The 26046-nt window shown below is 35.6% G+C and overlaps 1 protein-coding gene across 4 annotated transcripts in view; it reads left to right on the top strand.

Annotated features, from left to right (window-relative positions):
- Positions 1-26046, top strand: part of ZFC3H1 (zinc finger C3H1-type containing) — a 41840-nt gene that overhangs the window by 2747 nt on the left and 13047 nt on the right. For 3 of the 4 annotated variants that reach the window (XM_027889082.1, XM_027889084.1, XM_027889085.1), the window contains exons 2-23: positions 2693-3112; positions 6136-6200; positions 6454-6652; positions 6809-7035; positions 8649-8772; positions 10376-10473; positions 11463-11666; positions 12385-12549; positions 14141-14278; positions 14661-14779; positions 15117-15263; positions 16356-16530; positions 16733-16864; positions 17563-18111; positions 18195-18304; positions 19531-19662; positions 20646-20767; positions 21308-21409; positions 21771-21887; positions 22750-22933; positions 24632-24818; positions 25258-25449. In XM_027889082.1, coding sequence (XP_027744883.1) covers positions 2693-3112; positions 6136-6200; positions 6454-6652; positions 6809-7035; positions 8649-8772; positions 10376-10473; positions 11463-11666; positions 12385-12549; positions 14141-14278; positions 14661-14779; positions 15117-15263; positions 16356-16530; positions 16733-16864; positions 17563-18111; positions 18195-18304; positions 19531-19662; positions 20646-20767; positions 21308-21409; positions 21771-21887; positions 22750-22933; positions 24632-24818; positions 25258-25449 — 3908 coding nt within the window. The remainder of the gene's footprint in view (positions 1-2692; positions 3113-6135; positions 6201-6453; positions 6653-6808; positions 7036-8648; positions 8773-10375; positions 10474-11462; positions 11667-12384; positions 12550-14140; positions 14279-14660; positions 14780-15116; positions 15264-16355; positions 16531-16732; positions 16865-17562; positions 18112-18194; positions 18305-19530; positions 19663-20645; positions 20768-21307; positions 21410-21770; positions 21888-22749; positions 22934-24631; positions 24819-25257; positions 25450-26046) is intronic. The other variant, XM_027889083.1, reaches the window with a different exon arrangement.

Raw genomic sequence — 26046 nt, 5'->3', positions numbered from 1 at the left:
GGGGACAGACTGGGCATCTGTTGGTGGGTGGTGAGCAATTGTATTGTGTATCACCTACCTTTCTTGGGCTTTGCTCCACTTTGTCTTTTTGTTATCTTTCTTTTAGTTATAATTTTACTTGGTTTCTATTAAACCATTCTTTTCTCAAGCCACATTACCTCAACTTACATTAACTTTGTCTGAGTCCCCACCGTGGAGGGGAGGAGAGAGAGTGGCTGTGTGGTAGTGAGTTGCCATCTGGGGTTAAACCAAAACAGTCTGATAAGACAGAGATTGCTTACTTGCTTTGTCCTTGGAACTAGTGCTTTGCACAGTATTTTGTAGGAATATATATGTAAGTGGAGTAAAGGACACGATGGAACACTTAAAGAATTCTTAGCTTTTAATAGGCTTTTCTCTTTTAATTCCTGGCAATTTTAACATGAAGCTGTTAGATAATCGTTCCGCAGTAATTCTTGCATGGAGAATTGTGGAATTTGGGTCTGAAATATGGAACCGAAATGGGACTTTCCATTGAATTATGAACTCTTAACAATGTAGCTTTTTCTTCATTTCTAACCTCCCAGTTTCTTCAGTTAGTCTTTTTTTTTTTTTTTTTTTTTTTTTTTTTGTTTTAGGATGAAGTTTCTCTTGAGTTGATTGAAGTGCAATTGTTTTAATATATATACATGTCGGCCTTTCACAGCACTCCATGGAGTCTTGCATTCTGTGTGTAGAACCACATACAAAAAAAATTTTCTACATAACCAAACCACAGAATTTCTGGTTAACTCCATAGTGGGAGCTCTAATGATTGTGTTATCCTGAGCACAGAAAACGTTGCAAAATTTTGTCTTGTTACCCAACTCTGGATGACTTTAGAAGCTATTGAAGGATTTCAATATCAAATAGTAGTTACTTATTTTTATAAATTATGTTGTCACTTAATTAGCTTCTGAATTTCCCATGACTCACAAAACCACTAATGTAGCTGGCTTTTCAAAAGTAGAAGTGTGTTGGAAGTGAATTTGGCAAATACGCTTGTTGCATAATTTGGGGTTATACTACACACAGCTTTTAGTATTTACAGCTTATTTATAGATTGTTTGATTGCTTTCTGGATTTGATATAGTTTGTCTTTGCTAGTTTATGCTTTCTGTGCTGACATATGACAAAACATTGTATAACAAAATGTTTGCTGGTGTTATGGAAGTTGATTTTGTAGGATACATATCAAGATTCTTCATACTTATGTTAAATGTAACATAGTGAAACATTGTAGTAGTTGTGCATGTTATGAGCAGAAGGCAAAGTTAATTTCATCAGGATTCAGTATGTCTGATGCGGGAACAAGCTGCATCAGTCTGCACCTGCATTTAGTTAATTGGAATCAAATTGGACAGACCTTGACTAAGTGTTTCGACAGAGAAAATGCTGTGTTTCTCAAAGTGGAAAACCACTTAATGGTCTGCATGATAGTATGCTTTTTTTCATGGCTGGACACAGCCACCATGTGATGTGAGTGTGAATGTGTGGGATCAGAATACTAGTTTAGGGCGATCCTAATTATCCTGGGATATCTGGTTAACTAATATCTGGTTAAACCCTGGGAATTCTGGTTAACTAAAAGACAAGACCAGGTTCTGTTTATGAAAGAATGTGAATAAAAGGGAAATGCTGAAAAAGTTCTGTGGAGAAATCCCAAAATTGAACTCTGTGTGTGTGTGCAGCCTCATTTCTTCAGGTCCCATGTTTGCCATATCTGATACGTGTTTTAGCTTTCAGTTTTAGTCCATTAATTGTTTTAAGAGATGACGTTGAAGAAAAAGCATTTTGTGTAACTCGGTGTGAGTCAGCTGTTATCACAGTGAGGTTGATACTGAAAGTTGAATGAGTCAAACCTGGCTTGGTATCCTAAAAGATTTCCTCTAGAGCGTGACTATTTTTCAGGTGTCAGGTTAAGGTGAGAGGAATTGAACCTCCAATACTGAGAACTTCTATTCTGGATACATTTGGCTAAGAATATTTGTCACCTGTATTGGACAGCATGTTGTTAAGAAAGTCTATCCCTTGGACATGTATGGGCAATCTTTTCTGACTAATTAGTAATTCCCAATCCTCTATAACATTTTTGAATGTTTTGATTGCAAGTCTTTACAGTCACTTTTTAAAATTCCCTGCAGTTGTTGAGTGATTCCTCTGTGCTTTTGCTGAGCTACGTTTACTGCAGTGTGTAACTGTTATATGGCCAGACTTAGCATTTTATGAAAGGATAAAATGAGTAAGAATGAATTTAACTTATCTTTTTCAGAATGTCAGATGGGGGGTCAGTACTTGAATTATGAACACCTGAAGTCTGACTTTGTGTGATAGGGAACAATCTCAGCATTACATGTGTTTTTTGTGGGAGGATGGTGTGAGCAAAAGAGAAGACTTTTCAGCAATTCATGACCTTCTTGTCTTAAGTAGGATATTTGAAATTGTTGGTTTGAGAAAATGTTTATTTAAGCTGCCAATATGTAGTAATTGTTATGTCTTTTTCATGCTGTTTGTATTTATAAAGGATATTTTTCAAGCTAGCCTTAAGGTAAAGTAAAAATGTAATAGAATGATCTTAAGTTACATTTGTTTTAATGTAGTCTTCAGTGGTATCATTGCCACTGTGCTAAGGTTATACATGTTTTTATCTTAAATTTCTTGACCTGTAATTCAGCCAAAACTTTTGGAAGGTCCCCATCTAGAAAGCAGAACTACTCTTCTAAAAATGAAAGCTCTGTGGAAGAAAGTTTTGAGGATCTGCTCTTGAAGTATAAGCAGATACAATTAGAACTTGAACACATTAATAAAGATGAAAGACTGGCTCTGAGCAACAGGGAAGAAAATGAACAACAAGATGATGTTAAAACAGTGGACACTGAGGACCAAAAAACTGTAGAAAACGACAGTATTAAAACGGATGCTGTAAAAGAAGTACCTCCTGAGGAGAAAAATCCGGTTATGGGCTTTCAGGCATTTGAACTGAAACCTCTCAGACAAAAGCTGCCTACTCCAGCTGAGAGGAGCAGATTAAAAAAAGGCAAAGAAGGAACGAAACAGTCCTTACAGAAATCTGAAGTTACAGAATCTGGCCAAGGTAAACACTTGTAAAATTATTTTAGCTTGTGAAGTTCTATTTGCTTGCTGTTATTATCATAGTATTTAATTAGGTGTTAGAGAAAATTTTACTTTATTAAAATGTTAAAATTTCCAAGTTAAAGGTTTAATGTACTTAACTCTTGTGTTTTTTAATTTCGTCAATTACATAAACATGCTCGGTAGCCTGTTTTTAGTTTTGTTTGTTTTAAATAATGTGTTTTTTTAGACTGATTATTTGGCAGAAAGCATGAGGACAAGACTTGAAGGTTTTAGTTGCTGTTCACAGCAGAAATCATTGACTTTTCACTGAAAGTTTTACTTCTGCTTTTCCCTTGTTCTGTTTTTGCAGAAACAAAATGTGGTTAATTTTTAGCTGAAAAGAGAACATTTAGAGACCTCTTTTTCTGCATTTCATCTTTGTGTGCCTTCTTTACTCTTTATAACATATTTTCACCAGGATTATTTTGATCATTATTGATATCCACGAGTAGTGAAGAAATCATAGGTCAGGAGTGGAAGAGGTTTGTGTAAGAAATGCAGCCAAAGGGTCTTGTCAAAGATTGTTCTGGACTGCAGACCGAAGAGTGTAATTGCTCAGATGCATTAACCAGTTCGTGAGAAACAAGTTGTTGTGTCCAGCTGACCTGTGGTAAAAGTCCTTAAGCTTACTACTAAATCTGCAGCAAAATAAGACTGCTGACTTAAACTCCCCACTCTAAGGCTTCGTGTAGTTCTAATAAGTGTTTGCTGTGCCTGAGGGTGGTGCTTGTGGTTATCGCTTGTCATCTGATGTTAAGTAATTTGTCAGTGTGTGCCAACTACCAATTTGAGTAGGAAGAGACAAAGTGGTGAGTGGATGGATTAAGAGTGCTGGTGTGTAATTAGGAAGGTGAAGAAAGGTAGGACTAGAGCATTGAAAGTCAGAATGACTTATATGTAACTTCAGCATGAGAATTTGGAAGACAAAACCTATAAAGAAAAGAAGAGAACTGATATTTAGTAGTCAAACCACTTCATTCTAGGTAATTGTTTTCTCTTGTGTGTTTCCTATTAATAAAAAGAAAAAATAATTCTGATATTCTTTGAGGTGATAAAGTTTTTATCGGTAGACATGAAGAAAACCAGTGAATTTTTGCCATAGAAGAACTGGTAGCCTACAGGAAGACAACATAGCAGGGATAAAACAGCTATTTAAAAAGCAAAAGTCTTAAAAAAAAATCCAGCTTCAAAATTTAGCAGTACTGAAGTTGAGAATACAGTTCATACAATAGTGAAAATAGATGCTATAGTATATATAGGTAATATATATACTATATATATTATATACTATCCTATATATATACTGTATAGATACTTTATTAGATGCATATTGAGAGCAGTATTTTTTGCATGCCACTCAAATGCATGACATATGAATGATCTGAAAGCAGAGAGATTATGTAGGAGTGCCTGTTTATGACAGTGTAATACAGCCTTCCAAAGAAAAACTCATCTGATTTGAGTTATTGCAAATTCATGTGTATCAAGTGAATGTATGCTATATGATTATTCATGTATTGGGAAATCAGCAAAATTTAATTTTCCTGTTATATTTAAATGTTGTACTGGGTGTTTCTACAGACCTGTAAAGTTGAGGAATTTGTCTTAAAACTCAGGGAAGTTTGAGTCTCTTTCTAGAATTAATTCCCTGTGGTTCAGCTGTTTTGACAGGCTTGACAGTGTTCCTCCTATCCTTCTGGTGTTGCACATTAGCCTGTTGTGTCAGTGTTGTCCCCTTTGGTTTGAAAGAGCATTTCGGTTTGTATAGAATGTCCTTGCATATGCCTGCATCGTAGAAACTACTGTACCATCCGTGTCTTTCTACTTCTGTCGTGTGGACCGGATGGTTAAGGATCATTGCTTGGTTTAGTAACTTTTTTGCATTTTCCTATGTAGTTCATAAGGATATTAGAACTACTTTTCTTCCTTTTGTATCTGTGCATTTAAAAAAAAGCTCCACATGTGCAAACAGGAAGACCTTCAGCATCTTTTAAGCTTCATTTTTGCTTAGGTATAATGTCTTGATATATTTTAAACAGTACCTTTCTGAGTGTGGCATTTATAAAATGTTAGGAAGAGAAAAAACTGTACAGACTGCAAATTTATTTTCTACCAATTGGAATTATGGGAAGGAATCTCTCTATGAAGAAAGACTAAGATAGGAGAAGAACTATAAACTTCCCTAAATGTTTACTTCCTTCATCTGGTGCATAAAAACATATGTATCTGTGGTTAAATAAAAGTTATGTAATTATATTTTTGCCATCAATTATATTAATAATTATTCACTATAGTAATTATGTAACACTACAATATATAGAGCATTATATATGTTATGTATAAAACACAGTATGTTAATATGTGTGTACCTCATACACTACAATAATCAGATGGTTATATTGTCAGAAGTCAAACAAATTAATGTGTCAATATCTAAATGTTTAGTGGGAAATCATTACTATTTACTATTAATTTCTATATTTCTAATACGTTTCTTTGCTGTGAAATGAAGCGTGTTCTTATTGCAGCTTTGGGCCATTATATTTAATTCCGCAAAAGAAGGACTAGTTACTCAAAATAGCTGCCAGTGGAATATGAGATGGTCAGGACAGCAGCTGATACAAGGTGGTAGTATAAAACAGATGGCAAGAAGTCTTCTTTTCCCCTTCTCTCGAAATCCATTTTTCTCTGCTTCTTGGGGAAGTACCTACCAACCTTAAGGCAGAGAATTATTAAGAAATGACAGATACTGCCCTGAGCTTATGGTGTTATGATGATGTGGATTTCATCCGACATGCCCAGTTTATATGAATGTTTGTTAATGTGATCTTACATGTACAACTGCTGCTCTGTTTTAGACTATATTATCAGTTACACTGATAAAATAGGTTTGTATAGATTAAATTTTGCATATCATTTTAATGTGGCTCTGTCTCTTGAGACACAGCTTACTCAAAAGTATGGTATTTTTATTTTTGGAAGGTACAGAAGACAAAGAACAAACATCAGTGCGAAAGCTTAACAGTTCGGATGTTACATCTGAAAAGGTAAGGAAGTATTCCTGAGGTGAGACATGATTGCATTGTGATACTCTGATGGCTTTTTCCAAATGGCAGTCCAGAAATGTTCCAGTAATAGAAACAGTAAATTTTTAACAAATTACACTTACTAGTAAAGCAGAATTTTTAAGCCTTCTTTTGGTAAGAACATTTGGGAAAGACTTCAAAAGATCTTGTAAAGAAAAAACTATTAAATGATATTTCTTGACTTTTTGTCTTGTCTTTCTGTTTTCTTCTCAAGAAGCTGCTTGATGATGAGGAGGAGATGTCCGAGTTGCAACTTAGACTTCTTGCACTTCAGTCTGCGAGTAAAAAATGGCAGCAAAAAGAACAACAGGTGCTGAAGGAAAGCAAAGAAAAATTAACAAAAACGAAAAGTGTAACACAGAAAGTCAAAACCAGCACAAAAGCACATTCGACAAAAAAACCTAGTGCCACAGGTAATAAGTTTAATGTTACTGATATGGCTGTCAGTGGTGTGACCTCAGAAAAACCCCCTATTTCATGAAACCTTGAGCAATGAGCCTTTAGTAATTTTAAACCCCCACACATCTACTCAAAACTAAGGCAGAGTTAATCTATCTTTTTATTTAAAGGCAAGCAAGCTGTGAGGAAACAACAGACAAAAACATCAAAGAAGATACAGCAGCAAAAGGAACTAGACAGGCGTCAGAAAGAGGAAGACCAGAGGAAACAAGAAGAAGAAGAGGAGAGAAGAAAGAGAGAGGAAGAAATCAGAAAAATTAGAGATCTCTCAAATCAAGAGGAGCAGTACAATCGATTTATGAAGCTAGTTGGAGGAAAGAGGAGATCAAGAAGCAGGGTAACAAATTTTGTTACATCATGTTCAGGTGTTATATTTAGCGTTCAGGAATGATTTGTCTTGCCCTACTTGGTTCTATGTGTCACCATCCCATCTACATCCTCCCCCTTTTTTATACCTGCTGTCCCTACCCCCAGAATAACCAAAGCAACAAAAGGAAAAGCTTCAGATATTTCAGTATTTCAGTGTTTCAATCCCATGCTAGATAGACGTTCCATTTTGGTTTGGAAAATTAGTTTTGTATGAGTTGTACACTTGCAAGTCAGTGGTAAAGCATGTTTGTCCTAGAGACATTTTGAACATTGTGATCAAACAGCAGTCTGTAATTTAACATTAACCGATCCATGAAACTTTCTTGTATCTCTTCGTTTAGACTGCAGAGTTTTTTTTCTCCACATTTTTGAACTTTTGCTGTCTATACTTCAGTGGCCTGCTTCTTTTGAAATGTCATTTGAGGGTTTGGTTGCTTTGTAATATTTTTTAATAGTAGTATGTAAGTTATTTTGTCAGGGCATAACATATGCTCAGACACAAAAGATAATTAATTACTTTAGGCTTGCTACAGGATGACAGAACTGTGTGAAATTTATGAAGTAGTAGAATTAGTGCAGTGGTCATCATGCTGCACTTGTAGGCTGTTCTCGTTCTTTTGTTTTGAAATTAACAAAGGCACTTGATTACCTGATGTTCTGTCTCTAAAACACTGGTACATTACAGAAAAAATGACAGTGTTTCTACAGCATGCTTTCAGTATGGAAGCAGTATGGCTACTGTAGCTTGATGCTTCAAGTGCTTGGAGCTACTGATGCTGTAAGGAGAAATGAAACAGCATCTAAGAGAATTGGGACTCACTGTTTGAGATCATGATATAGAAGAGTCTTTTATTATAATTATATAATTAAAGTAATACTGAGTGGAAAATTGAGACTAAAAATGCTTGACTGTAAACAGTAGAAATTCTAAAAGCTACCCAAGTGTCTTCCATATGTCTTTGAAAGATAGAGGTTGAGAAATCTATGAAGTTATACTTAGGTGTTCTGCATATTTTCGGTGCTGAACATTGATTGGCATCCATATAGTGTTAGGAATTATTTAAATAATCTGGTTTATGAGTTGGCAGTTTCTGGGCTTGTCTCAGAGTGGTACATGGCACCTTGTGAGACTATAAAAAGATATTCTCTACTTGAGAATTGTTTCTAGCAAGGGTAGCTCAAGTGTTTTTGGTAGTTACTATCACAGGCTAACAGAAATACTAAAGCATTTAATTCTCTTCCAGTGTTTCAGAAATATATAACCTTACCAATTTATCATACATAATTACTTAGTAGGTATTTAAAATTTTCTTCTATACATCATAACACCCCTGCACCCTAGTACCCTGGAAAAGATCCAGTTTTAAAACTACCTGTAATTTGGCTAGTTACTACCTGCAGTAGATTTGATTAAAAGGTAATAATGAGTTTGTTCTTTTTGTACAAGAAAAATAAATTGTATTTATAAAGCACTAAAAGACAACACTCTAATGGCCTTTTTCTGAAATACACTTCTTAGTGGTTTATTCTGACATAATAATGTAAGACCAGCTAAATACAGTATTTTCTTTGTGTGTTTAGTCTTCAGATACAGATTTGAGATGGTCTTTGGATAAGCAGTCTACAGAGAGTGCAGGAGGTATATATCAGTATGATAATTATGATGAAGTTGCTATGGATACAGATAGTGAAACTAACTCACCAGGTAAGACTTATTTACAGTTTTCTTCTAGAGTGATTGGTGAGAATAGGTAAAAAGCAGAAAATAAGCCATTCTTTTGGAAAGAAGATATTTGAGATGTCTCAGTTCTAGAACTAACATTTTAAGGTTTGCTAATTCTGTTTTGTTTTAACATTGACTCTTTCCCTCTCTGCTGGAGTGGTATTTTTTAAGGTCTGCAGGGTTATACTGTTCTCCTTGTAGTGCTATAGGTTTTATTCTTGTATGTTCCCAAGCAGCTGTTGCAGGATGTGAGGGCTCCAGGCTGTTGTTGACTGGATAGACAACAGCTTTGCAAGAAAGGGGGGGTGTCCAGTGGACACTGAGTGACATATGGGTCAACACTGTGCCTTTGGGTGATAGAGGCCTGCAGTGTAGCACTGTGACTGTCATGGGTTGGAGGGGTGCTGTTAAACACTGAGACAGTGTCAGCTTTCTGGTTTCACACTAGGAGAAAGAGAGTTACATACTAGAAAGAGCCTAGCAAAGGCAATTTTTGACTAAGGGAAACTGTTTCAGACCTGTTTTTCATAGAGTTCATTGTGAGAGCAGCATTTCGCTTGTGGGAAGAAGACTGGGAGAGCTGAATTTGTGTTGAGAAACCTTAGGAAAACTTTTGCTCCTGTCTTCAACTACTTAGTGGGCAGTTACAGAGAAGGCAGAGCTAGACTCTACAGTGGAGTGGGCAACAGAAGAACAAAGAGCAACACCGAATTTGTAACAAAATAACTTTGGGTTAGATATAAGGGAAAATTGCACAGAAGATAGTCACACACTAGAACAGGTTTACTGGAAGTGTTGTGGAATCTCCATCCTCAAATATACTTGGAACTTGTCAAGTCCTTTAGCAATCTGACTTAGGGGCAACCCTTGTGCTGGGACATATGTCTCTTCCAGAAGTCTCTTTCAGCCTGAATCATTTATTGACTCTGGAGTTTGAGGTGCATTTCAAAGTTTTTGCGTTCCATTTCAACATATGGAGTATTGAGAAGATGTTGCTAAACATACTACTGAATTGGTTACTTTTATTCTCTCCCTTTACATCTTTCACCTTTTTTTTCCTCTTTTTTTTTCGCCTTTCTTGTTAGCCTTCCCTTTACATTACTTTGCTGAAATACCGCACCTGCTACTTTATATGTGTTAACTAAATGAATCTTTTCTTGATAAAGCATCTCAAGCTCTAGTTTTATGTTTCAGAATTTATCAGCTGTGCATTTGTTCTGCTTCTGTCCTAGTTTGTATTGTATTGTATTTTTGGTAGCCAGTAATCAGGAGACTGAAATACCTTGTTTAAAAAGGTAAATTCTTGCAAATTAAATCCAATATGAAGGCTAAATCATAACCTTAGCAGTACCTTTTGGCTGTACTTACACTTTGTATATAGAAAAACAAAAAGGTAACTGCTCTTTTTATAGACGTATATGTAAGAAAGAAATGCGCTATGCTATGTCTAGTGTTACCTTTGAAATTGGTGCGTAGTGAAAACATTTGTCTCCTGCTACGTTAAATCAGTTGAAGTATAAGCATGAGTTCCTGTTTAGTAAATACCTGTCAGATTTCTTATACTCAACCTTTTTTTTAATTACAGCTTCTTCCCCAGTGCAGCCTCCTTTCTTTGAGTGCCCGGTAGGATATTTTCCACCTCCAGTACCACCAATTTCTTTGCCACTGCCACCTCCAATTCCAGTAAGTAACCTTGAAAGGATTATGCTTTTGAAAATGTTGATAGTTCTCATTTTATACCTGATTTATAATGCTAAAGTTAAGATTAAATTTCAATTCAGTTTTTGATACAGTATTCTATTTGATGATTCCCTTGAACTGTTTGCTAGACTTGCAGTTGCTTTTTCAGCAACTTCTAAAACTTTTATTTAATTTATCTTTTGGGTGATCCAGTTCTTGTTCAATGTAAGTTTTCCCTATTGAATTAAATTTTTCTTTTCATTTTTAGAAACTGTGCTTTTTCACATAGAAAGCAAAAATTGTCTGAAGTACATAAGGCAAAAGAATGAATTAGAACTGTTAGCATAAGGCAACTTTGCCTCTTATCTCTAGACCCTGTGTGTAGATAAACTTGTGACTTTTTGCCTAGAGGGGAGGAAAGACCAAAACTATAGCTCATCAGTCCTTCATTCAAACTTTGTGCTTTTTGACTGTGTATTGTTTGTCTTCTCACCCAAAGAGTCCACGTGGAAATTGAATTAGCGTCGGGGTTTTTTTTCCCCACCCATTTTCTTTGCTGAATGATCAATTATTATTCTTGTTAGTAAAGCAGTAGAAAGTTGCCATTCCTGCTCATGACAGCTTCTGAATTTTTGACCAAGGGAAACTTAATTTTGTTAGCTAAGACAAATTCATAAAACTGTTTAAAGACTGCTGGTCAACTACATTTGTGTGGCTAGACTATCTCTGGTTCAGAAGTCTTATTTAGTTTGTAAGTCTCCATAGCTTCCACTATCCAGATGTAACCCTGTTGTTTCCATTAACCTTTGTGAGTAACTACTAATTGTTTAGTGGCAACCTTTAACTGTGATCTAAATGCAGCCTGAATTTTAATTAACCTGTCACAGTTTGTTACTTTTAAACCATGAAACAATTTAAGTCTCAACCTCTGTTAAGTAATCATAGAGCAGTAATAATTTCCACGTTTCAAATCGTTGTTTTACTTTACCCAGCCTGTACCGTCTTTGAGCCATCTCTACATGGAGGGTATTTCTTGTGTTTCTCTTGAGCCGCCTCCACCTCTTCCCCCTCTTCCCCCTGAAGAACCTGAACAGCCACCAAAACCTCCCTTTGCTGATGAAGAAGAGGAAGAAGAGATGCTCCTAAGAGAAGAATTACTCAAGTCTCTAGCCAACAAACGTGCTTTCAGAGCTGAGGTACTTCTTTGGTTTTTGAATGTAGGCCTCTAGATGGCAATCTTAGCCAAAACTTAGATGCAACCTGCTAATTGAGGGTTACAGGGGTTTTATGCTGCCTTTCTCATGACTTTAAAACAGAAATCAACAAAAATGTCTCTGAATTTCCATCACCCTCTGACCCCCAAAAGAAACTTTAGCAAAAGTTACCCTGAAACATCCACTGAATTGTAAATTGCAGCTTGCTGTTTATTTCTGAAGAAATTATGAAACTTTAAGATACTGAAAATTGAGTAAGTTCAGGTGAATGGGGATTTTCTGCTAGAAAAGGTTTATTATTTATCAACTGTTGGTTAGAAAGCAAGACAAGTAACTTCGTTTTAGCCTTCTAGCAAGAGGAGTTAGGAGAGCTTAGCTGGTTTTGGGTTTTGTTGTTTTGGGTTTTTTTTTTCTGGAGTGAGCAACCAAGTTTGTGGTTTTGAAAGTATAGATTGGTTTTGACCTTTTTAAAAGGTTGTGATCTTTTGCAACTGACCTGTGAATAACTGGCTTACTCTTGTGTGCTTTTTTGATATTACTGCAGAATTGCAGTATTTGTCTAATACATTTGGATAGTCTGCCTAAATCACAGTTTCAAATTCCACGGCGTATATGAAAGATCTCATTTATATTGACATCTTTTAAAATAGCTGTGTTTGGTGTGTATTTTTAAGACCATATTTTTGATTTATTTTTTTAGGAAACATCAAGTAGCAGTGGTCCACCTTCCCCTCCTGTTCCAGATAACTTACAGTCTGTGCCAAGAAGCAATCTGTCTGCTGTCAGTATTAATACTGTGTCTCAACCACGGGTGCAAAACACGAAGTTTGTTAGAGTACCAAGGCTTCCACGAGCAGTGATCACAGTAAGGAAATACTGGTGCTTTCTACTAATAAGACTGTGAGTTGAAGGTGACCTCATTTCAAGTGAACAGCAAGTTCAGACTTAGGTATTCTAGTGATGCAGCACAGAAAAGTGGAACTTCAGCTAAATATTTGAATTATTAGCATTAGGTAGTCCATATGCTCTTCTGGAAAGAATTTGACACTTAAGCAAGAATTTATAGCTTAAGAGAGGATCGAAACACACCAGCATGCTGTGAACTAAGAGACTGTAAATACAGCTCTGTTACTTTCTTTTCCAGATTAGTACCGACACTGTTGCCAGAAATGATGTAGTCTTGCTCTTTCTCCTGCTCCTGGCTATCTTTGCTCTTTATCCTGCTCCCTTCTTTGAAAGTGGGGTCTGGAGCATCAGTGTCACTGCTTAATTATTTAACATGCAAAACTGGTTAGAAAGCTAACCTTTGTGCAGGGAAAAAGTACTTTCCTTCTAGGGGGAGTTGAATTTTTCCAATGAGCAGTGTGTGTGCATCAGTGTTAGCATGTCTGAGTGTGGGCGGATGAGAATATTTGTGAGGAGAGGACCAGTGCCTTGTTCTGTTTTCTTGCACCAACATAAACTGAAATTTCACCTACCTGTCCTATTGTCATGCAAAAATCATGCAGCTCTAGTACATTCAGAAGTAGTAAATATGACTCATATTTTAAGAATTGTCCAGAAAGAGAGTATCAAAAAACTGAATGTGGAAATTGAGTCTTTTCATTTTGACAAGCAGGGATTTTTTTGATAGAGTTAATGTTTTAAAAACCACTTAGAGCTTTGAAGAGATTCTGGCCTGAGGTAAAGGTTAAATGTCTAACTTAAGTTGTCCAGACCTACAGTGGGAGATCAGAAGAGCAGTCCTGGAAATGTGAAATAAATTGCTTTTTTCCAAGCTGTAATTCCCGAGTGTTTGAGGTTAATCTCAATTGTCTGCTTATTTCTTCATCTTTCTTTGTGCTGGAATTGGCAGTTATCTGATCTTCAGTGAGTGTTTTAAGTTAGTGATTTTGGCAAAAAGTGATTAATCTTGTTTCATTTGTTCTTTACGTACTCTTGATGTTCTGCCAGTTAAACTGCCTGCACTGCTCACTATAAGGTCAGCTAAGTACAGTTGTGGGACAGGAGGCATCACAGCTGTGTAGCAGAGAGATGAAGTTTTGCCACAACATTTGTAGTGCAGATTTGATTGATTGCTACCTTTCAGTTAGTTGAGAAAATTTCTTGCAAATGACAGATGGTAACTTTAATTGCAATTGAAATAATTCAACAAGTATAGGAGTTAGAAATTTGAAATTTGTATGCTATGACCATGGAGATATAAGTATGCTGCAGATACTTGGGAACAGGTTGAAAATGTTGGAGTACCTTTCATCTTAGTGCCAAAAATGCATGTACAGTATTACTTTCTTGTAGTGGAGATCTACAAATGCTTCTTTTTTTAATGTGGAATTGGTGTGCCATGATAACAAAAGGAGTTAACCTCCTTTTTGTCTTCTAGTAAATATGTCCTCAGTTACACCTGTGCCTCTAACTTTTTCTTCTTTCTATAAAACTTTACATTCTCCCAACAGCTTCCAAAACACAAATCTGTTGTGGTTACCTTAAATGACTCAGATGATAGTGAGTCTGATGGAGAGCCATCTAATTCAACTAGCAGTGTGTTTGGAGGACTAGAATCTATGATAAAAGAAGCGAGAAGGAATGTTGAGGTAAACACTATCAACATTTTAATAGGTTTATTTGGTAATGATTTTGCCTTGTAATTTGGTCAAGAAATACTGGATTACATCAGAAATGGACAAGAGCAAGTATGTTAGTTGTCTGGACAATTACATTGTAACTTGGATTGCACAAGCTAGTCAAAATATTTTTTTGTTGGATAGTATCCTGAAGATAAAATTCGTAATATATTTTGCGTTGATTTTTTTCAATTAAAATTCAATGCATCTTTAAGGAAAAGGTACTGGCTTGAAAAATCTTACTAGCCTTGCACAAGTTAAAGTTAGTGCTGAAATACGTCTTAAAAATGCTAGTTGGTAGCTGTATTTTAAACTAGTGTGACTGGTATTGACTTGAATCTCATCGTAACAGGCATCAAAAATCAAAGCCCCTCCGAAATCAGAAAAAGAAAATGATCCAATGAGAACTCCAGAGTCTCTACCAGAAGATAAGAAGATAGAATACAGACTTTTAAAAGAAGAGATTGCCAGGTAGAACTGACTTCAGTTGTTATTGTAAAATGTGTATTACTGGTAGCCCTTTACTAGTTTACTTTTGTAACCAAAAGGAAAATCTGAGTTTGAAAACCTTACCATTACTTTCAGTTTTTTCTCTCATGTAATTTTTAGTAAAACAACATAGTCTAAAGAAAATCCTTGGTTATGAACTGACTTAGAGTAGTTGATTGTGGTTGTGGTAAGGATTTTTTCTTTTAACTTTAAATCTCGTTCTGCTGCTCTTTTTGAAGATTTTAAAACTATTGGGAGTACACATCAAAATGAGTGTTGAAGCTACTGAAAGTCTTTGCTTTTAACATTTCTGTTTTAGTCGTGAGAAGCAGCGCTTAGTTAAGTCTGATCCACTAAGGAACAATTCATCCCCTGCAAATTCTGATGGTGAAGTTGATGGAATTGGGAGAATAGCAGTAGTGACAAAACAAGTCACAGAAGCAGAAGCAAAGCTGAAGAAAAACAGGTATGTATTTCACTGTCTTAAGTCCTACCTTGTTTGCTTAGCAGGCTGGAAATAGTAAGTAATGTTTTTTAACATCTAGCATTTAAAGTACAGCAGATGTTCAGATTTCTGTTCTACTCAGCTACTCAGCCTTAAATTCTGTGTAAAAGGAATTGTGTGGTAGTGCTATTGTGACGTTTGGTAACTTCTAAGTATGATTTGTCATTTTGTTTTTAGCTGTATTCAGTGATTAGAATATGATCTGTGCCACCTAATAACTATGAAATATGGAAAAATGAGTGTTATTTTCACTATTGGTACACTTTGAAGTTAGTGAGTTTTGCCTGATATATAGATATATACACATACACATATATATACATACTTACATGTACATGAATGAGTGTTGCTGCAGAATAGGTATGTTGTCTGTATCTTTCTCTGTGTGGCTTTTCTCTTCTAGCATGCCTCTTCTGTGTTTCTCAGCCTTATTTCAAGTTACTGTGGAAAGCATAAGTGCTTTTCATCCTGTTTTCAGCTTCTCTTGCCACTTCATTATTTTTGTGTGGTCTTGTGAACGAACTGGTTCATGATCAGTCATCAATTGAAGGACAGTCTTCCCTCTTCCCTTTATACACAACCATCTACTCAAGTGTTTTCTTGCTTCCCTTAATGCATTTGATACTTTTTGTTTTTATCTACTATTGTGGCATAATATTATGGCTTCTGTATCTGCTCATACGTGTATGCATCCTAAGGAGGAACTGGGTTGTTACTTAAAAGAAAGCAAGAACATATGTTTTGGATGTCATAATATTAAAAACAGTATTAAAGATACATACCTACATACATACATTCCTTCCCTTGTCCTTGTAACTAGAATGTTTTCATCTGGATTATACTGGCATAGTGAACTTGGGATGCTGAAACGTGCTGTATGTACTAACAGTATTTATTATGGATGTTAAGACTGTCTGGAGAAACTTCGGTTGTTGTTTGTTGATGAGTCAGGAGAGCTGTGTTTTTAAATAACTGGGGTTTCAGAGGGGCAGTGATAGCTGTGAGCAACTTCCCTTTGGAAAAAATCTCATTATATGCCTTTTCTACTTCTAGAATGCTGTTGATGAAGGATGAAGCTATCTTGAAAAGTTTATTGCAACAACAGGCCAAGAAGAGGGAGAATGTTCGAATTGCTGAAAATAAAATTAACAAACTGGCTGAACAGCTACAAGCAACAGAGAAGATCTTGAATGCTAATAAGGCGTTTCTCAAGAGACTTCAGGAAAATGTAACGTGCACTCTGAAACGTTTCTGTTTCTTAGAGTTTGAAATCTTGAAATTTTTGGAGGCAGTAGGCTTTCTTTAAATTAACTGTTAATTCCCATATAGTTATATTATATCCCATTAATTTCTGTAATTATATTTTATTATGTGGTCGTGTCTGCAAATTTGCACCTCACTGTATTATTTTGTTTCTTTGTTTTTTAAAGATTCATAAAATTCAACAACGAGTTACAGTGAAAAAAGCTCTGGCATTGAAATATGGAGAAGAACTTGCTCGAGCAAAAGCAGTAGCAAGTAAGGAAATTGGGAAACGAAAGCTAGAGCAAGATCATCTTGGAGTAAGTCAATGTACTCTTAAACCAAACTGTACTTGAAAAAAAGTAGCAATTTTGATTAAGACAGTTCAAATGGAATTTCAGGAAAACAGGAAAACATTTCAAAAGCGCTGCAGGGAATCTTCCTAATGGTTGTGTGCATTTTTGAAGATTGAACAAAAAAGGCATGAACTAGTTGAGAAAGAAAACTGTTCAAAACCTACATTTCTGTATTAGGGGAATGCCATGCATGGATAAATAAGAGGAGCTATGTGCCTGTGAAGGAAGGCAGGAAGTACTTTACTGTCTATAAACATCAGCGATTTTGTTAAAACTATCAAGCGAAGTTGCCAAAGAGGGGCTCTGATTTTGTTTTGAAAAATGCAGAAAAACAAGGCTAAAACATTTTTGTAAATTTTTTTGTTTGCACTCCCAACATTGCTGTGTGTACTTGCTTTATAGCTCACCTTTCAAGTGTGGCCAAAACTTCTGCTGAACCTGTACATTATGTAGAGTAATTTTTATCGCAGAACCTGCAGACCTGCCAGTTGAATTGTGACAAACTCTTTTGGGGTTTTTCTACTGTTTGTTGAAATCTTCAGGCAAGACTTTTTAAAATAAGTTTTTATAAATTGTGAATTAAACATTTTCCCTATATTTTTACTTCCTGTCAATAATCAGTAGATGAGAAAATGAAATAAAAGGCATTTTTTTCTTTTCAGCCAAGCAAAATGTTGAAATTGGAGGCCTCCCCTGCATCAAGTCCGAAAAAGCATTCAGCAGAATTGATTGCACTAGAGAAAAAACGACTTCAACAACTAGAGTATGAATATGCTCTTAAGATTCAGAAATTGAAGGAAGCCCGTGCACTTCAAACTAAGGAACAATCAAATTCTACACCTCATGCAGAAGAGGAATCTGAATTTACATTACCTCAACCATCACTTCATGACCTTACACAGGATAAGTTGACTTTGGACAGTGAAGAAAATTACTTTGATGATGAAGTTCTGTCTAATTCAAACCGAGAACGAAGAAGATCTTTCAGAGAATCTAATTCTTTCACTAAACCAAATCTTAAACACATGGACACTCCGAAGCAAGAAACTATAAACAAAGTTTCTAAAAAGGCTTCTGAGGAACCTGAGCTGTTCCTTGGGTTGAATATTGATGAACTGAAAAAACTTTATGCTAAAGCTGACAGCTTGAAAGAGCTGCTGCTGACAAGTACTGCCTCTATAGTACCTAAGGAAGATCTGTTGTGTGGTCAGGTAAGTGTGTTACAACTGAACATGAAACTTGTCTTTATTAGGTGGTATTGCAATTACTTTGTGTCTGTTGATCTGTTTCCTAGGAAATTTCAGTGGACGTGGATTTTTTTACATCTCAGAATAAACAAACTGAAGTGAAACCATTTCCATTTGGACCATATCGTAGTCCTCTTCTAGTATTTAAATCCTACAGGTATGAAGACTGTAGCTCTTTGACTTGTGTCTGTTTTCTCGTTCAAGTTTTTGTCATTGCTCTTCACTGCTCTTTCTAGTTACCCAGGCACGTACAGAAAGACTAGTCGTAGTGAGAAACTTGACTATCCTTAAACAATTTTGTCTATTTTATGGAATCTAATGATTTTAGTCACATTTTCTGGTATGCACAAATCCCTTGTTTTTGTGCAGTATGCTGCTTCTACGTTGCATTGCATGCTGCTCGATATAACTAAATTAAAAGTAATAGTTAAGCATTTGAAAACAGGATTTTTATATCCAATATGAACATGTACATCCAAGAAGCATATTTCAGTTATGCAGTCTCTGAACTTGGCTAGGATTTATGTTGTCTTGAGTTGAGATTTATCCAGTCATCTATTTTTGGTTTCCTGCTCAGTGGAAAAAGGCATGAGCGCAGTGATTCATCCTGACTTGACATTAACACCTGCAAGTGTAATCAATTTGGCACATCTGTTTTTTGACTAAAGAGAATTTTGTTCCTACACATCACATTTGAGAAAACAAAAGTCTGGAATTTAAAGTGGAGCAGCTGAATCCTATCATATGCTTCAGGTTTTCTATTTCTATGCTCTGAAGTAGAGCAAGATGGAGGATGCCATCTTTACATGGGTATTCTTTTTAACTTCTTTTAAGTTATTGCTTCAATTCCTGAAGGAGCTAGAAATCCCAAAGTTGACATAGTCAAACCTCAGCTCAAGATCTAAAATAAGCATTAGAGTGCTCAACTCAAGACTGGGTTTTGTTTGTTTACACATTCTAAAATCTGTTCATTGTTTCTTCAGGTTAATCTTTAACAGTTCTCTTTACGTTTTCATTTGATGTCTGTCTTAGGCTGCCTAGAGCATGAGATTTCCTAGAAACTACTGAAATGCAGCTTCAGTAGTTTGCTTTCCATACTGGATCGTTACTACACTTCTTGTTTCTATACGAATGAAGTTCTGCACCTAAAGAAGAGAATACTAGAGCAGAACTTATTTAGATTGAGAAGTACTGTGGTGTTCCCTTCCTCTTCCACTTTTTTTTAACCTTCTTAACTTGTAGGTTATTGATCCTTTTTGTTAGTAGCCTGGTTTTGGAAATAATGAGATTTAATAGAGAGAAACTGAGCTTTGATTATTTTTTTTAGAGAACTGATGCCTTGCTTTGTACACCTTATCTCAATAATGCACTGTTTCATTTTAGGTTTAGTCCGTATTTTCGAACCAAGGAAAAACTGTACCTCAGTTCACTAACATATAGCAATATGATTGAGCCAAAACAGTGTTTCTGCCGCTTTGATTTAACAGGCACATGTAATGATGATGACTGTCAGTGGTGAGTTCTCTTCAATTTTTCTAATTTCAACTATACCTCTCCTAGATTTCTGTCTGAAATAAGCATGTTTTTCATTTCTTTAAAAGGTCTGCATATATGATCATATGCACAAGTTCTGGGCAAGGTTATTTTTGATACCTTATTGTAATACTTAGTTGGAAGGGAAAAAACCCTTCTATCTAAACCATCAAGAATGAGAAGGCTCTTTAGATGTAAATTTAGAAAAGTAGTATGACCTGTTAGAGAATATTTCATTTTTTGGTTGCCTAGTAATTCAGATGGGACTGGTCTCAATTTATAGCTTCATAACTTCAGGCCATCATGGAACCTCGGGGAGTGGTTGGTAATGTTAAGCACACTAAAGAAGAAAAGCATACACCAAATACACAATTAAAAAATAATACTATTGTAGTAGAGTAATTCTAGTTTTCTGGGAAAAATACTGGCTAAGTTTATTTCTTGGAAGACTGGTCTTAAATTGCATTTAAAAAATCACTTGTTTAATGGTGTTGTGCACTTAAAAATGGGTATGCATTGGTCAGGATTAAACTCCATTTGGAAACTTCTAACTGCTGGAAAAATATAATTGGAGTGAACTTTAGCTCTTCTGGATCAGCTTTTAGCTGTTGTCATCAAACCATCATTTGATTCTTTTAAATGTCTAATTCTTGTAACTACCTTATTTGAGTTGGAAAGTTCTACATATTGTGGTTTTGTGTTATTGCAGAATGAGTGTGTAGACATTTTAAATGTATAGACATTTTAAAGAGTAAGTGAAATAATGGGGACTAGGATTAAATTCCTGATAAAGGTTTAAGTTTAGAGAAGGCCTAGACATATTTAACCAAAATGTCAAAGCAAGCTGTATTGTTTTCTGTGGGTATTATTTTCTTTATTCCTCACCCAACTGTGTGATTAAAAAAAAATTGCTCAATAATATGTTGCTGTGATTAATGTATTAATTGCTTATTTGTTTATTTTAGGCAGCACATGAAAGATTGTACTCTTAGCCGTAAGCAGTTGTTTCAGGATATTCTGTCGTACAATTTAGAACTGATTGGCTGCTCAGAAAAAAGCACTGATGAGGAGATCAGCACTGCCACAGGTTTTTAAGAGTCTTTTGTTCACTTTGGTATCCAAAGATTCACTTCTGAAGGGCATGGCTTTCATTAAAAGCTCTGAGCACAAGGACTTTGATGTGAAGCAATATATAAGATAGAGCTGTGTGAAACAGTAGGTTTCTTCAGTTGTCCAGTTCAGTCCTTTGTAGTGGTTAAATACCTTGATGTCTTTACAAAAAAAAAAAAAACGAAACAAACCTGATCTGAGGAATATTTCACTCAGAAAAGTATTGCTGGGATTCAAGGGTTCTTTACTGCTTTCCTTGCTCAATTTTGTAACTACTGGACTGATCTGTTTCAGTGCAGCTGGAATTTCATAACAATGCCTTTGCCATATAGGCAAGTTGCCAAAGAGAACTTAGTTACTTTTTCATTTCTTTGTGCTAGTGTGTTGTGTTAAATTACCATACCTCTTGAAACAGTCACATTTCATGAATTTAGCATAGATTGTGCTAAATTGCTGTTAAGTTACTTAAATGTTTTCCTTTATATGTTTGCCTAAGCTACAAATATTCTTGTTTCAGAAAAATATGTTGAAAAACTCTTTGGAATAAACAGAGACCGTATGTCAGTGGATCAGATGGCTGTTCTTCTGGCCAGCAATGTCAATGAGAGTAAAAGTCACAGTAAGTAACTTGGTAAATGAAATACAATATATATAAACTTTTTAAAATTATATAAGTACCTTGTTGATTTGGTAAACCAAGCATATTTTTTTTGTTGCTTAGTTTCTCAGTATTATAAATACTGATTGTGGTAAGCTAAAGGCAACAGAATTTTTTTTTTTAAGGCAATCATGTAATAGTTTTGGAGTGCAATTTGTAGAAGTCACTTATGCCCTTGAGCACAAAAACTTTTAAATAAGTAGTACTGGAATTTATACACTTGTGTTGCACTCATAAAATCTTTTTATCTAAAATCTAAATTTAAAAACACTTTATTCTTGAATACAGAAAAGAAAAAGGATTTCTATTACTTTGTTTACAGCACCTCCACATACAACATGGAAAGAGAAGAGGAAGTGGAGGCCCAAGTACTGGAGAAAACCCTTGTTAGACAGTAGCAGCAGTGAAGAGGAACAGTTCGTTGGACCTATTAAATATGGTAATCTGGATGTGTGGCTTGAATGAAAAAGAGCACTGAAGGAAAATACCTATCAACCTCTTCCCAACACCTCATTTTCAGTAGTTCTTTGAAAGAACTAGTGATTTTAGTAGCTCTCTTTATACTTCCTTCATGCAAAATTTATTTTGCATATGTTTTTGGGTCAAGTTTGATAGAAGTCAGTTGTGTTTGTACGAGATTCTTTTTCCTGTAATATGTGACTGGAAGTAAAGATGGAATTTTTAATTACCTGTTTTTAAAGGAGCATAAGGAACTAATTGCCTAGACTGTTTGAGCTTTGTCTGTGTATCATTAGGATTTTTTAAAATTTTTATTCCACCCTTGAACCTTTAAGATAACCAAACACGTGAGGTTATCTTAAATTTATACAGAGTTACAATTTGGTGTGAGGTCAGCAGTTAAAAAACCTTGCTGTTAATCAGCATTTGAGACTTGGAAGCTTGCTAGAGTGTCAGTAACATGACAGTGTTTCAGATGTGACTCTTGCAAGTAGGAGCTTTCGGATTCATTAGCAAATCTCCTAAATAGGATTTTTAGGGACTCAGAATTTTTCTTTGTCAAATGGGTCTAGTTCCTCATGCTGCCTAAATAACTGGCTTAGTTGGTCTGTTGAGCAAGTCAGCCTTTTATGGCTATTTATTTTATTCCTTCACATTTGAAATATAACCAGTTTTCTGCAAACAGCATGGTTTTAAGTTTTAGAGGATGCTGAAATAACTGTAATTTGCTCTGGTCAGTAGCTCTATTTGAAATATATAAATGCCACCTCTTGTGTGAGTTCTGATCTTACAGGTCACTTCTGTTTTGAAAAGAAACATTTTTTTTTAAATATTTTTTGCAGCCCATCCTACAGAACATAAAAAAAGAGTTCCAGTGCTTGATGCCGTGGTCACTCCAGATGATGTCCGGTATTTTACAAGTGAAACTGATGACATTTCCAACTTGGAAGCAAGTGTCCAAGAAAACCCCTGTGATGTACAGCTTTGGATTAAACTTGCCTATAAATACTTGAATCAAAATGAAGGGTATGTCTCCTACATTTTAGATTGGATTTTAGACACTTGCTCCATTTAGGTTTGATTTAACCATGCTGCTGTGATTAAGTTTACTTTTTGATGTTAAAGAACTTTCTTCAACAACAAAAGAATTTATTACTTAAAAGCAGGTTAAAAAATAGATTGGATCAGATTTCCTGCTGTGGGTAGTATTGCACATGATTAATAAATTGCACTGATGGTTTGTCTTTGGGTAGGTTCTGATTCAGAATGGAAGGTGATGGAAAGCAGTGTGGGAGAAGTAATTGTTCGTGTTTGAAAAGTGCACAACTTAATGTGTTTTAAGATTACAGTGGAATGTTGTACTTCCAGTGGTCAAGTAGTGGACCAATAAACTCAAATCAGTTACTCCTCTACTACAGAGTGAATGGTTGGAATAATGTTTGACATCACTTTCATCAGAAAGCTTTCTTATAGGAACAGTTCTGCTAGGTGGTTTTATCCCTGTAGAAATGACCCAGTTGAGTGCTCAGTTTCTTATTTTGTATTTTTCAACTTTTGGTATTCTAAGTTTCTCTAGTTTCTCATCCCTAAAATTAAACTGCAGGGTACCATGTTTTTGTTGGCAGTCACATCATTTTAGTGGGAATTCTGTCATGATGGTTTCATCCATCATGACGATTGACTTCAGTTTTATTAGTGAGGTACTAACTTAAGCAACTGCAATAGGAAGGAATGGGAATGGAGAGGAGCAGCTCTGCTTCACAAGCCTTGTTTAAAAAGATCAGTATCAATAGGTGCTTGAACAATAGAAGGGATAGAAGTGGAAAGGCTGGTACTCAGAACCAAGTGTCAGCGTGAGAAGAGCACACTTAGATTTAGGTGTCCTTGGGAAATGACCAAGAAAAGAAGGGAGAAAACCTAATGGAAAGCAATGCATCCTTTTCTTTAAACAGCCACCTCCCCTGTTCTCCCCTTCCTCAGTACTCTGAAGAAACTTGAGTGGTGTAGTAGGTGATTGAAGGGGTCAGGAAAGCTTCAGACTTACAGTTAACTTTGTTAGTTTTATTTTGGGACTTCTTTCTCTCTATGCAAAATAATTTCCCAAGATGTTTTCAGAATAAGTGTGACCTCAGAAGCATTCAATGGTTTTTTTCAAGCTTGTCTATGAATTAAAGCTCAGCTTTGTGGTTTGCTGTATAGTAAGTTATTTGAACAAATCTCTTATTACTTTGTGTGTATCATCTTATGATATCTCAAAAAAGTAAAATTTCATTTTTTAAAATGACTTAAAGGCAGAGAACCTATGCTTATATTTAATGACTGTAGAAAGCAAATATGTAACAAAATTAATAACTTATTTTACTACACCTTTGAAATTCCTACCGAAGTTCTTAAGCCTGTAAATGCCTTTATATGCTTCAGCATGAGAACTTTGATTCAAGGTGAATCTTACCCATTTTCATTAAACTGGACTATTACTTGAATTGGCACTCTTTTCCTAGAATACTTGTATGTCTGTGCACTGTGATAATTGCATCTAATAACCTTTGAAGGATGAAAACCTACTGGAACTTTGATAGTAAAGGACAACGCATTTAAAAACCAAGATGGCTAAGTGTGTATGACTTCCATTCTAATTCAAAGCACTCATTTCCATATTGGATATCATGTAAGTCATTATACCAACAGAGGTGACGTGAGTGCTTTTCTTTGTAACTTTTACAGCTCATCATCTGAGTGTTTAGATTCTACTTTAAATGTTTTGGCTCGAGCCCTTGAGAACAACAAAGAAAATCCTGAAATTTGGTGTCATTACCTCAGACTTTTTTCAAAAAGAGGAACCAAGGAGGAGATACAGGAAATGTGTGAAACAGCCGTGGAATATGCTCCTTCTTATCAAATCTGGTGGACAGTAAGTAAAAAAAAAAGTGTATGTGAAATGTTCCTGTAAGTGTGCATTTTCTACTGTAGGAAGCCAGTACATATGACAGGGAAAGTGTGAAATGAAAGACACTGTAGCTGTTTGAAAACTCAAAAGTTGCTCAGAAAATAAAGCGATTGAAGTTCTGCTTGCAGGTTATTTGTAGAAATCATCACTTATCCTCAGGGAAATCAAGATGTTGCTTGTTTTTTGTTATTTTAACTTTTGCAAAAATTGGCTATTTGTTCTTACAATAAAAAAGTGGTATCTTTTGAGATTTAATGTGAAAATTTGGTGTGAGGGAGGGAGAGTTCATAAGACAGTGAAAGACATTATTCAAAATTTGTTATTTCTGTGATTTTTAAACATTGCCTTAGAAGCTGAACTTGTATTCTGATTGTTATTATTAATGTGACTTATTTCTCTCTAGTTTTTGAATTTGGAGAATTCCTTTGATGGAAAAGACTATGTATGTGGGAGGATGTTACAGTTCCTAATGGATGTGACAAGGGGAGGAGAAAATCCAAATCTTGTGTCCTTTCAGCTCTTGGAGACTCTCCTCTATAGGGTTCACTTAAGCCTGTTTACAGGAAGACATCAGAATGCTCTTGCTCTGCTGCAGGTAACTCCTGAGTTACACCCCATGAATGTCTTCACACCTTCGCCTTTTTAATGCGTGTGACTCTGATAGTTTCAACTTTAGAAGAACTGTTTCTTCCACTAGGAGAATTCCTTCAGCAAATAGAGGATTCTGTTTTGAGATATGATGCCGTTGTAAAATCTGCGTATACCTTTGGGGGTTTTATTTATTTTGCCTTGTTTGTGTAGCTGCAACCTGACGTGTTACTCGAGGTTTGAGGCCCTCACAGTTTGGTCTGGCTCCAGCTGGAATGGCAAAGTGCAAGCCTGTGATGGCTTCCCCCAGATGTACTGAGAAATGTAACTCTGAATGAACAGAAAGAACAGAGGAAGAAAAAAATTCAGTTTGTGTCAAACTGAGATGGCAATCCAGTGTACATGGGAGAATAACACAGATTGGTTTCCCTTACCTTTCTGCAAAGCATAATCACAAAGCCAAACACTTTTTGGACACTTTGGTTTTTTTTAATATTACTCTGGAATGTGTTGGGGAGTGATTATTTAACCATATTTAAGTAGCTGCTACTTCAGAGTAAATAGCAGTGTGTCTCTTTAGAAGACTTTCAAACAATTTTTTTCC

This window comes from Empidonax traillii, unplaced genomic scaffold (genome assembly GCF_003031625.1).
Source record: "Empidonax traillii isolate 1590-97213 ecotype Southwest subspecies unplaced genomic scaffold, ASM303162v1 scaffold252:size1141739, whole genome shotgun sequence".
Classification (NCBI taxonomy): domain Eukaryota; kingdom Metazoa; phylum Chordata; class Aves; order Passeriformes; family Tyrannidae; genus Empidonax; species Empidonax traillii.
The sequence above is the reverse complement of the archived record's forward strand: the minus strand, read 5'-3'. Positions and strand labels throughout refer to the sequence as shown.